Source organism: Salvelinus fontinalis, chromosome 34, assembly GCF_029448725.1.
Source record: "Salvelinus fontinalis isolate EN_2023a chromosome 34, ASM2944872v1, whole genome shotgun sequence".
NCBI classification, from domain to species: domain Eukaryota; kingdom Metazoa; phylum Chordata; class Actinopteri; order Salmoniformes; family Salmonidae; genus Salvelinus; species Salvelinus fontinalis.
In genome coordinates this window covers 37767713-37781276 of record NC_074698.1, presented here as the reverse complement: position 1 = coordinate 37781276, position 13564 = coordinate 37767713, and the positions used below count along the sequence as shown (strand labels likewise).

The 13564-nt window shown below is 43.6% G+C and overlaps 1 protein-coding gene across 2 annotated transcripts; it reads left to right on the top strand.

Annotated features, from left to right (window-relative positions):
- The first annotated feature begins 657 nt into the window (after positions 1 to 657).
- On the top strand, positions 658 to 12799 carry LOC129833823 (jupiter microtubule associated homolog 1-like). Of its 2 annotated transcripts, none has more exons than XM_055898643.1 (5): positions 658 to 830; positions 3167 to 3306; positions 6423 to 6550; positions 6784 to 6811; positions 12595 to 12799. In XM_055898643.1, exons 1-5 carry the CDS (start codon positions 775 to 777, stop codon positions 12726 to 12728), a joined length of 486 nt encoding a protein of 161 aa, XP_055754618.1. In that variant the 5' UTR covers positions 658 to 774; the 3' UTR covers positions 12729 to 12799. The 2 variants fall into 2 exon arrangements, with proteins under 2 accessions (XP_055754618.1, XP_055754617.1); XM_055898642.1 differs by having other exon boundaries at positions 12592 to 12799.
- The last annotated feature ends 765 nt before the right edge of the window (positions 12800 to 13564 follow it).

Here is a 13564-nt window from a genome sequence, read left to right as displayed (position 1 = left end):
TCATTAAAACTGGTGCAAATATTTGTAATCATTCATTTTAAGAGTGCGTCCTTGTGCGTACAACAGCTCATGTTCACCAATCCCCTTTTTCAGTATGAAAACATAATTATGGAGATTTTATCAGTGAAAAACCACCACAGTGATTGAACTGTAAAGCTTGATCTCCACTGACTGTATAAAATACCATGTAGCAATGTTGGCACTGTCAGTGTAAAGATTCACTCAAAACTGGGAAAGAGGATGTTAGGACAGTGGGACTATTGTATGAAGCCAAACTAAAATAGTAACTCTTGAGTAACATTGTGTCCATACTCATCACCATTGGATAACATATTGATACTGTAAAGATACTGTACTGACAGCATTTTTATCTAAATCAAGATCTAATATAAGATACAGAATGGGAATGAAACTGGTAGTAAATAGCACTTAATATGATTTAAGGTTACTTTTTGAGACAATTGCTTCGCACAGGGGGAGAATGTTGCCTTTCAAAGAAAAACGATTGACGTCGACTGGTGGTATGTGCCACCAACCAGAAAGAGGGTCGGTAAGGGTCCGTCCAACCAGAGCGAGTGGAAGTGAGGTGGGCTGTGACTTATGGGCTGGGATAACTTGTCGCTGCGCTCTTCCGTCTGGTCTCTCGGGCGCTCAGTCGGGTGGAGTCAGTATTTCAGTTTCTGTGTGCGTCCTGCGGATGATTTAGAAAATCATATTTTTGTAGTTTATCGAGTTACATATCGAAATACGAAAGTAGTAAATTAGACAGTCGAAATGACGACGACAAAAACATTTCAAGGGATGGATCCCGGTGCGAAAAGCAGTTCCAGGTAAAAATGATATCCCGAAAATCTTCATGGACAAACAAAAGAAAATGGGATCCACTTACCAGCCAGTATTGGAAGCTAACCGTCCAGTTTTTGGGCGGTTGATATTTCCTGATTAAGTTGAATTGTATTAATGGCACAATTTGTCTTTCTAATTAGCTGATATGATGGCGTGAAGAGGGCATTTGGGCTAGTAGCGGCATCAGCGACCTGGTTACTGCTGCTAGCGATTCTAGCTACTACACCAGAGGCCCGCGGCGTTAGTGGAAGTTGGGATTTAGCTTTGAAAATGAGCTGTTTAGTGTAAAGGACTCGGCATCGGGACACATTTAAACAGAATGGACAATGAGGACAACTTAGCTATCTATAGTAGTTGTCTGTCTGGACTGCAACTTGTTTTGTTAACTTGTCTACTTAGCTAGCTAGTGACTGGTATGGATTGCTAACTCACACTCTGGCTAGCAGCAAGTTCAGCTGTCGCCTAACACTTTTATTTGCAGAAACAAGCACTTGCTCTTCGTTTGCAAGCTCCAAACCCTATAGTCTTTCGGCCTCTGGTGCCCCAAAACTGGGTACCTTGTTGGTTAGGTAGCTAGATTAGCCTACATGACAAATTTAGCTCCTTTTATGGATGTTTCTAAGAATACGGCTGACCCCAAACAATTTATTAGGAGTTAGTTAAATCCTTTTAAAATATGTATTGTCTACGTTTTGAGGACTTATTTGAGGCCAAGGGTCGGCACGCAATTAACTTTGTTTCACTGCCAGAAAAACTGATGCACCGCGTGCATTCATGCTATAGTATGGGAACTCCTGCCTTTGAGGCGGCTGGATGGCACGGGGAAGAAAAATAGTTAATGTTTTATCAACCCTTGTTGCGCTTCGGGCAGGCCGGACAATAGGCTATTTCGTTAACCCAAAACGTAAGCTGTAACACCGTTTTGGGCTGGATAGTTTTGCTACAAGTAGTCCAACGGTGAAATCATAACCATTCTTTCAGGCATTTGTATTCCAGCTAGCTACGTTGTCGACTAATTGGTGGCTAATGCGGGTTTTACTTGGGTGGGGGGGTTTAGCTAAGCCTGCAAATCTGTGCTCGGTTCATCTTTGCTTTAGCCATCTTGGTCGGCCCTACTGCTGACCAGTCTAGAAATGCAGGCTTTCCCGGCAGCAGCAATCCAACTTTGGCAGCCTTTGGTAATGGCAGATAAGGTTATCAAAGGCTTTCAATATATGTGACAGCATCAGACTCGCTATCTTTTCAATCAATCTAACGTTACTGTTGAGCAACTGTCGAGTTGTCCCACTTTTCTAACCACAGTGCCTCTCACAGGAAATATTTGCCGTTTCATTGTTGGGTGGGGTCTCAAATAGCCTTTTCTCTTTGCAGCCTGGTGGAAAGCATGAGATCATCTTAGCTATCACACAAGGGTTAACAAGTCTGCTTTGGACATTACATGAACTAATCGTGGCATACATACAGCACCAGCAATACCCAAATCCAGTTCTTTCATCTCGCCACTGTCTTCTGTCTTTTTTTTACCCCATGTTGGCAGGGAAGTTGATTTTTGTATCCCGTCTGCCTTTGGACAGCTGCCTGGTGTCAGCTGGTGCATTCAGCAGTCTGGAGCTGAATAGAGGGGAGGAGGGTTTGGGGAATAGCTCTGCAAACGCATCAATTCCTCCACCCGACTGTCCTTAGTCAAGGGGAAAAAGGCTTTTCTTCTCATTCTTGTGACCCTTCTGTTCGCTAGGAGGAATGAATGTCGGTTTGGAAGTGGGCTTTGTGGGCTCTGGTTATCCTCTCTTGCCTTTTTGCTATTCAGATCACATATTAATTATCTGATGTTTTCTTTTACCTTGACATTGTTCCGTGTGCTTAAGCGCAGGCCATGTCCAGCCATGATCTAGCCTGGATTTCTGCATTCAATCAAATGTTGGAACGGCTATGCTGTCTGGAATGATAGCCATCCCATGTATAACTGCTGCGTAATTTCTGCCGAGCTCAAATCAGTGGCTGGCTAGCCTGGCAGATTGCAGGCGCGTGGAGTCAGCTGTAGCCAGGAGAGATTGGGAGTATCCCTCGGTCTGACAGCTGGGGCTTAGGGAGTGGACCCTACTGTGAATGGAGCGCGAGAGAGGGGACTGGAGCACTGAGGTGTCTGTGCAGCCTCAGAGCAATATGTTTGTATTTGTCATGTAATGATTTCAGCAGTGCTGCCGCTGATCACTAGTGTGTGACATGGTCTTTGTGTATTTAGCAGTTCAATAGTGTGTGTGTGTGTGTGTGTAGCAGTCAGTCAAATGACAGTCCTGTCCCTCCCTTTGTTGTCCTGCAGGGTGCTGCGGCCGCCGGGCGGGGCCTCCAACATAACGTTCGGCACAGACGAAGCCCCCCCTGTACGCAAGAACAAAATGGGCTCCAACATTTTCCTAGAGCCTGACGATCCCCACGCCCATCGGAGGAGCAACCCACCCGGTACTTCCTAGCTACTCACATTGGTTCAAAACTAGTGTACGCACACATCCAACAAACGTCCACTGGGGCAGGGTACAAAAATGTGGCATGGCAAAAGAATGCCCACACACTTTGAGTGCTCGAACAATGGGGCCCAAAATGGGAATCAAGCTGACAAAGACCCTTTGGGGTAAAACTATGTGGGCATTCATTCAATCAGTGTCCAGACTCCAGTCAATCACATTGGATAATGTGCATAGTGTACTGTTTTTCCACCTGACCTACATAGACTGACTTGTAGTACAGCAGGGCCTTGATGGTGGAGCCACCTCTGTCTGTCAGGCTGGATCTGGCTGACCCTCCCTGGCTCTAGTAGTGTACACCTACACATGTAAAAGAAGGGTGTGGTGGGAACTGATCTCACATGGCACAAGATCACATGTTTTCACAATCGCATCACCCCTTTATGTAGTAATCCATTTACTGTTGTAGCGGCATATCCGTGCCCACGCATGAAGTGTGGAGAATGTGGTGTGTGTTCACTGTAACCTCTGACCTCCGGAGCCGACAGCTGCATGCAGTGTTCACACTCTGCCTTCCTGCTATTCCACATAGTCTCAGGCTAGGTTCAAGTTCAGTTCAGACAAACGAACGGTGTCATGGTATGCACATTTCACCGGATACACCTGGATTATTTGGTTAGTTTGGCTTCGGTGCCGTCTCGTCTGGAAGTTGAGTACTTGGTCTAGGCTAGCCTATATTTAATTAAAATTGCATTAGTCTTGATATATTTCCAAGAATACACCTGGATTTTCTGGCTGTGTTTAGTTTAGGATATTCTTGGATTGCATGCACCGTTTTCTCTGTTAGTAGGCTATAGGATGTTGTCTTAGGCTGCTGTTTGCCTAATGACATCACAATCTGGAAATGTAGCCAAAGAGATTTGTCTCTTGGCTCCGTGAATGTAGAAGATAGCCAACAATGTATCGTTGTTTCCTTGGTCTTCATCTTCAAGGATAGTCACGGGAGGTCACTAACCTTGAGGTTAGAAGGCATGACCATGCATGAATATATACTTAATAAAGGAGTAGTTTACTATTTTACAACTTTGTTAGATGGTTCCTCACCCTGAAAGTAGTCTGGGCCAAGACACAAACATTAATCTGTGGTTCAGTTTTCTTTAAACAGCCATTACAAAGTTCAGTTCACCTTAGCCACGACAAAATGTCCAAATCACCTGAAATCAATTCAAATCAACTCCATATTTTGTTTGTTACCTAAAGGTGATTAGGCCATTTTTTTTTTTATGGAAACATGCTCACATGCCCCCATCACTTCCATTGATTGTGTCTGTTTACAGAACTGAACTGTGAATTAGTTTCTCCTGGCCCATAGACTACTTTCAGAGTGAGGAACCATCTAACGTCAAGTTGTAAAATGGTGAACTAGTCCTCAACATGTATGATCATACTTACTCTACACAACCATAATGACATATTTAGTTATGAAGTTCCACCCACATGGCGTAGTAGAATATATGCCGCGATGTAGCATTGTGGTATTTAAATTCAGCCGTTCGCCTCTGCTTACATTGCTTTTGCCATAGCCTTTTTTGGTGATGCCCGGTTAAACTCACTATGGCCTTGAGATGATCCTTAGTGTTTTTGTTTTCAAGGGCCCACTCCCAGCCACACAAAGGCCATTCTGCAGTCAGAGCAGTACCGTAGGCCATCATTGTAAATAAGAATTTGTTCTTAACTGACTTGCCTAGTTAAATAAAAAGTACTGAGCTTCATAACAAGCCACTGAACTTGTGTGACTTTATCTTTTAGCCTCAGAAATGGGAACTGTGACGCGCATATTGGAATTGCACTCCAAAAAAAAATAATCCAAGTGAAGATTTGGTCAAGAAGTACCTCCTACATAATGGCCAAAAATCCAGTTGTTTCGGCTTAACATTGATACAGACCTACATCTTGATCTTGCTGTACTATCTCAATGTTTAATTTAAATGTAATGGCACTATAGTCAATTAAAGCATCACTTATTGGCCATGTCCACGGGTTATGTCCCATTGCCAAAGCTAATGTAAAAGCATTAAAGCAGTCATTCAGCAGGGCCTGATAAACAGATGCAGAGCCATAATAAAGGAAACCTTGTTGAGTCACTGTGCCATTACTTCACAATGCTTACTCCTCTCACTTCGTTAACAAGCAGTGATATATTGACCAAGAATCATCCCTTTGTCTGGCTTTGTTCCTTCTAGACATAGATGGCAGGTAGACCAATCTGTTGACTTCCCATAGGTTCTGCTGTACAGTTGTTGCTCAGTGGAAGTTTGTATGGGACTGTAGCCGAGCTTAAATGTTGGCCAAAATGCCTTTTCGCTGAGTGGGGTATGTGGGTTAGCCTTTGAATTTTGGCTCAGCATTTGTCTGGATTAGCCTACATCCACTGGCTGCTTTGCTGCTTGGTCTGTTGGTATCTGTCTGAGACTGATAGGTAGGCCATCGGATTTGTTTGCATTAGTGGTTTTCCGGCATTTTCTCGTCATCTTGACAAATAATTCCTAGCAGCATTATGCTCAGTAAAAACACTGCCATACTGCATGTTAGTCACTCAGTTCCACTAAAACAGGAATGCACCACAAATCAAGATGTTAAAGGAAACTGTTTACAGCCTTCCACACCAGTCTTTAATCGATTTAGAACCATTCAACCAAATTGTTAAATCTGTCCCGGCCAGTGAATACGTTTGTTTTGATCAATGGAATGTGAAGTGGAAACAAACCATATGGTAACTGTCATGTTTTTATTAGCACTTCTAGCATTGACACTCAATGAACTATCATTAGGCCTAACACTAGTCCCTATCACTGACCTAAACCCTTCTCTCAGAGAGCTACTGTGTAAGCAGGCTATTACTCCAACCCTGTTGTGTTACTCACCCGAGTCAGTCCATCAAGGTCCTGGTCAGCAGCTTATTAGTAGAATCAGGTGTGCTGGAAAACCTACAGGAGGTAGCTCTCCAGGAGGAAGTTTGCTTTACAGAACTCTAGTAGTGAGGTCATCTCTGACTCATTTGTGATGTGAAGTCTGAGTCATCACGTATTAACTGGGTGTTGTTTCTCTCCGTAGGCGGAACGGCCAAGGGTACTCTGTGCGGAGAACCGTCCGCTCCCCTAAGACGGTGCCAGCAGCCGCTCCTCTTCCCCAAAAACAATGAGACAGACGAGGTCATCACCTCCATCAACGTTCCTTTAGGGGTGAGGGGTCACTGACATTGACATATGTCGGCCATTGTTTTATTCATAGATGTAATGTGTGTGTTTTCCACTGGTAAGACGCTTGCATTGGTTTCTACAAGTCTGCTGTAATGGATGGTTTTCAGTGATTCTCAGTCCTGTGTTTTTGAACGGACTTAAATGCCATTGATGTAGTAAAATGACTCGGCCAAAATAAAGTAAAATGCTGACTGTTATTATTCTCCATCTGGCAGGTTGAGGAGTGCCAGCAGGCAAACAATGGTAAGTATCTCTGGTTCCATTTCGAATGTCAGTATTTTAATATATGGTATTTATGTACAGTACCAGTCAAAAGTTTGGACACCTACTCATTCAAGGGTTTTTCTTTATTTTTACTATTTTCTACATTGTATAATAATAGTGAACACATCAAAACTGTGAAATAACACGTATGGAATCATGTAGTAACCATTTTTTTTTAACAAACCAAAATATATTTCATATTTAAGATTCTTCAAAGTAGCCACCTGTTGCCTTGATGACAGCGTTGCACATTCTTGACATTCTCTCAACCAGCTTCATGAGGTAGTCACCTGGAATGCATTTCAATTAACAGGTGTGCCTTTTAAAAAGTACATTTGTGGAATTGCTTTCCTTAATGCGTTTGAGTCAATCAGTTGTGTTGTGACAAGGTAGGGGTGGTATACGTAATATGGCCCTATTTGGTAAAGTACCAAGTCCATATTATGACAAGAACAGCACAAAAAAGCAAAGGGAAATGACAGTCCATTACTTTGACTGACCTTCATGTCTTAATCTGGAAAATTGAGAACTTTGAAAGTTTCTTCAAGTGCAGTCGCAAAAACCATCAAGCGCTATGATGAAACTGGCTTTCATGAGGACCGCCACAGGAAAGGAAGACCCAGAGTTACCTCTGCTGCAGAGAATAGGTTCATTGGAGTTACCAGCCTCAGAAATTGCAGCCCAAATAAATGCTTCAGAGTTCAAGTAACAGACACATCTAAACATCAACTGTTCAGAGGAGACTGTGCCAATCAGGCCTTCATGGTCCAATTGCTGCATAGAAACCACAACTAAAGGACACCAATAAGAGACTTGCTTGGGCCAAGAAACAGGATCATTTGGACCAGTGGAAATCTGTCCTTTGGTCTGATGAGTCGAGATTTGAGATTTTTGGTTCCAACCACCGTGCCTTTGTGAGACGCAGAGTAGGTGAACAGATTATCTCCGCATGTGTGGTTCCCATCATGAAGCGTTGTGGCGCTTTGCTGCTGACACTGTCTGATTTATTTAAAATTCAAGGCACACTTAATCCGCATGGCTACCACAGCATTCTGCAGCAATACGCCATCCCATCTGGTTTGCGCTTAGTTGGACTATAATTCTTTTTCAACAGGACAAAGACCCAACACACCTCTAGAATGTGCTAGGGCTATTTGACCAATAAGGAGAGTGATGGAGTGCTGCATCAGATGACCTGGCCTCCACAATCACTTGACCTCAACCCAATTGAGATGGTTTGGGATGTGTTGGTCCGTGGAGTGAAGGAAAAGCAGCCCACAAGTGCTCAGCATATGTGGGAACTCCTTCAAGACTGTTGGGAAAAGCATACTGGGTGAAGCTGGTTGAGAGAATTGCTTGTGTGCAAAGCTGTCATCAAGGCAAAGGGTTGCTACTTTGAAGTATCTAATAAACTCAGCAAAAAAAGAAACATTTACATTTACATTTTAGTCATTTAGCAGACGCTCCAGAGCGACTTACAGTAGAGTGCATACATTTTATTACATTTTTACATACTGAGACAAGGATATCCCTACCGGCCAAGAGCAGACGCTCTTATCCAGAGCGACTTACAGTAGAGTGCATACATTTAATTACAATTATTATTATTTTTTAATCTTTTTCTTTTCTTTTTTTCTTTTCTTTTTCTTTTATCTTTTTTTTTTTTTTTACATACTGAGACAAGTATATCCCTACCGGCCAAACCCTCCCTACCGGCCAAACCCTCCCTAACCCGGACGACGCTATGCCAGTTGTGCGTCGCCCCACGAATCTCCCGGTTGCGGCCGGCTGTGACAGAGCCTGGACGCGAACCCAGCCCAGCCTGGGCGCGAACCCAGAGACTCTGGTGGCGCAGCTAGCACTGCGATGCAGTGCCCTAGACCACTGCGCCACCCGGGAGATACGTCCTCTCACTGTCAACGCGTTTTATTTTCAGCAAGCTTAACATGTAAATATTTGTATGAACATAAGATTCAACAACTGCGACACAAACTGAACAAGTTCCACAGACATGTGACTAACCTAAATTGAATAATTTGTCCCTGAATAAAGGGGGCGTCAAAATCAAAAGTAACAGTCAGTATCTGGTGTGGACACCAGCTGCATTAAGTACTACAGTGCATCTCCTCATGGACCAGATTTGCCAGTTCTTGCTGTGAGATGTTACCCCTCTCTTCCACCAAAGCACCTGTAAGTTCCCGGACATTTCTGGGGGGAATGGCCCTAGCCCTCACCCTCCGATCCAATAGGTCCCAGACGTACTCAATGAGATTGAGATCCGGGCTCTTCGCTGGCCATGGCAGGACACTGACATTCCTGGCTTGCAGGAAATCATGCACAGAACGAGCAGTATGGCTGGTGGCCTTGTCATGCTGGAGGGTCATGTCAGGATGAGCCTGCAGGAAGGGTACCACGTGAGGGAGGAGGATGTCTTCCCTGTAATGCACAGCGTTGATTGCCTGCAATGACAACAAGCTCAGTCCGATGATGCTGTGACACACCGCCCCAGACCATGACGGACCCTCCACTTCCAAATCTATCCCGCTCCAGAGTACAGGCCTCGGTGTAATTCTCATTCCTTCGACGATAAACGCAAATCTGACCATCACCCCTGGTGAGACAAAACCGCAGCTCGTCAGTGAAGAGCACTTTTTGCCAGTCCTGTCTGGTCCAGCGATGGTGGGTTTGTGCCCTTAGGTGACGTTGTTGTTACTGGTGATCTCTGGTGAGGACCTGCCTTACAACAGGCCTACAAGCCCTCAGTCCAGCCTCTCAGCCTATTGCGGACAGTCTGAGCACTGATGGAGGGATTGTGCGTTCCTGGTGTAACTCGGGCAGTTGTTGCCATCCTGTACCTATCCCGCAGGTGTGATGTTTGGATGTACCGATCCTGTGCGGGTGTTGTTACACGTGGTCTGCCACTGCGAGGACGATCAGCTGTCCGTCCTGTCTCCCTGTAGCGCTGTCTAAGGCATCTCACAGTACGGACATTGCAATTTATTGCCCTGGCCACATCTGCAGTCCTCATGCCTCCTTGCAGCATGCCTACGGCACGTTCACGCAGATGCACAGGGACCCTGAGCATCTTTCTTTTGTTGTTTTTCAGAGTCAGTAGAAAGTCCTCTTTAGTGTCCTAAGCTTCCATAACTGTGACCTTAATTGCCTACCGTCTGTAAGCTGTTAGTGTCTTAACGACCGTGCCACAGGTGCATGTTCATTAATTGTTTATGGTTCATTGAACAAGCGTGGGAAACAGTGTTTAAACCCTTTACAATTTAGATCTGTGAAGTTATTTGGATATTTACGAATTCTCCTTGAGACAGGGTCCTGGAAATAGGATGTTTTTTTGTTATTTTTTGGCTACTACATGATTTCATGTGTTTTTTGATAGTTTTGATGTCTTCACTATTATTCTACAATGTAGAAATAAAGGAACCCTTGAATGAGTGTGTTCAAACCTTTGACTGGTACTGTAGGTTAGATAAAATAATTTAGTTTCCAATGATGAATCTCATTGAAGTCTTTTGAAGAGACACCACTTAAAAGAAGTCCCTAACAGACTGGAAGGAAAGACTCCACATTCCTCGTTCTCTCAGAGCTGTCTGTAAACAGCAGTGCATGACTCCCATTAGTTACGAATGGCCACAATGAATGGCATCATGGTCGACCGTGGCAGCTCCGATAATTCCACCCTTCCAGCCTTTTTTAAACGTGGTCATGTCTCTCCCTTTGTTTTCAACAATGACATTTGTCATACCTGGGAAGTTTGTCCTGACCTTGTTGATCTAACCAGGAGAAACTCTGGTGTCCCAGTTATACAACACATGACTCATAGAAGGCTTTTTATTTTTAGGGCACACCTTGTAGTCACAACTCAATCAGATTCTCTTTGATCCAGCCCTCTCATAATGTCTCTGTGGTCAGTCATCTGTTCTGTAATGATATAATGCTGTTCCTATGAGGAGCAAGGCTATTTATTAACTTCCAGGTGCTGCAAACATTAGTGATAGTGTGTTCTTTGGATAATGGAGGGTTAAGGCGTCACACATCATCTTGGTGCATTTAAATATCAATACTACATCTGTTCCGCTGTTATGGTCTTGTGTAAGCACTGTAGACGGGGGCTTGGAATGGTACTGGACTGACGGCGGAGCCTGGGAGGATCTTGTCTGGTCCCTCCAAGTGTTTAACTGACACAGATGTTGTACAATTTTCAATGTAAATTGTAATCCAAGCAGTGTTCTGAAGGAAAAAACACAGCTTTATGTTCCTTGACACCAAAATAGGCTTAAACACTGGCTTAACACACTTTGCCTACGTGCTGCTGTAAGCCCCTACCTACACCATACTGTAATGGCTCTCAGGAAATTTGACTTTGAGATTCTACATCACTAATGGGCAATTGACAGCCTGTCTCTCCAGCAGGGTGATTTCTTTATGGATGAGATTTGCCTCATGGAGGACTGTTGAGTACAATTGATTGCATCTGCTTGGATTTGAGTTATACTAGCACATTTATGCGCACATATTTTACTGAAAGCAACACATTTTGCAGCACTTATCCCCTGCTATTGGTATTCTGTTGATCTGTCATTTGGAAAGTGGTAGCAGGACCCATCTGGTTGTCCTTGCTACAACCAAAGTGCTACTATTGTCAGATACATCAGATATTCTATCAATTCAAAGTTTGGATGATATTTACACTGAACATAAATATAAACGCAACATGTCAAGTGTTTGTTTCATGACCTGAAATAATAAATCCCAGAAGTGTTCCATATGCAGAAAAAGCTTATTTCTCTCATTGTGCACAACTTTGTTTACATCCCTTATTGTGAGCATTTCTCCTTTGACGAGAGCCCATCCACCTGACAGGTGTGGCATATCAAGAAGCTGTTTTAAACAGCATGCTCATTACACAGGTGCACCTTGTGCTGGGGACAATAAAAGGCCAGTTTTGTCACAATGCCACAGATGTCTCAAGTTGCAATTGCTATGCTGACTGCAGGAATCTCTGCCAGAGCTGTAGCCAGATAATTGAATGGTTTTTTCTCTACCATAAGCTGCCTCCAACGTCATTTTAGGGAATGTGGCAGTATGTCCAACCGCTGATCATGTGTATGGTGTCTTGTGGGCAAGTGGTTTGCTGATGTCAACGTTGTGAACAATGTGCCCCATTTGTGGCGGCGAGGTTATGTTATGGGCAGATAAGCTAAGGACAACGAACACAATTGCATTTTACTGATGGTAATTTGAATGCTTCGGTGGCAAGATCCCAAGGCCCATTTCTTTATCTGTGATAAAGGTATCTGTGACCAACAGATGCATATCTGTATTCCCAGTTGTGAGATCCATAGATTAGGGCCTAAATAATAGATTTCAATTGACTGATTTTGGGTCATATGAAATGTAACTCAGTATATTCTTTACAATTGTTTCATGCAGCATTTTATATTTTTGTTCAGTATATAATAGTGTTTCTAGTGAGTAAATGCTGTGCCTCTCTCCATTCTAGCATGGCTAGATCATAGGCTGTGTTTACACAGGCAGCCCAATACTGATTTAATATAATTTTTTTTACCACAATTGTCCTTTTGAGCAATCAGATCAGCTCTCTTGCCAATAATTTGGCCAAAGATCAGTTTGGCTGCCTGTGTAAACGCAGCCTTAGTCGTGATTCATATGGATCAGATCTCTGATCAGTGGGCCAGATAGTAATGACCCTGATAGTGTCGTCTCCTCTGTGTTGTGTGGTAAAGTAGACTGCCCCGAGGAACCTGAAGAGAAGGAGGAGGCACCACAGCCCTCTGCCCCCTCGGGAGCCGCCACCATCGCAGCCGCCCCCTCCGGCCGAAGAAACCCCCCAGGGGGCATGTCCAGCCTCATCCTGGGTTGAAGTCTGCTTTTGTTGGAACGTTTTTATTTTTGAAAGAATTGCCCCCATTTCCCCCTTCCCCACCTCAGTCCCACTGTTCTTCCCCACTGTCTTATACAATCCACCACGTCCCCTCTGAGCCATGGAATTTGCCCCCCTTCCTGCCAACCCCCTCATGTTTTTACACTTTTTTTTCTAATTAAAGAGAACCGTTGACAGAAGCACTTTATGTATCTCTTTCTCCCCCCATTTCAGTCCATCCTGTAGTGTGCCTATATTGCGCCTGCTGGAAAAGGCATGATGTTTTTGCTTGTCTCATTCTCACCCTGTTGTAAATGGTAAAGGAAAGTATTCAAAAAGGATTTGATGCGTGAATTTCTAAATACAATAAAGATTGATATGAATTTGTTCATTTTGCTCCTGGTTTTATTTTTATCGGAGGAAAGATATATTTTATGTGAATCTCACGAATGTTTTTAGTTATGAATGGCATACCACACGGATAATTTACTGTAAGCCAACTATTTGAAAGTGAAACATCTGCGTAATGATTTGGTCAGCCTGTTTTTTACAGATAAATCCCATTTGACATGTTAAGACACATCCAAAGCACTTTTAAAAGAATGTCCACATGGTGGGGCTGATACTGTCTGAAACACATTGAGCATTGGAATGACTTGCCCACTCCTTCCCACTGCAGGGAATAGTCAAATGAGGGTGAACCACAAAGTGAAAGTATTTCCCCCAAGTGAAAGTATTTTCTTGGCTTGTTAGATTTGCCACGAGGACTGGGCTATAGGGAGATTTTAATCAAATTGTAAGTATTATTTTGTTGATTAATGCAGCCTTAACTTTTG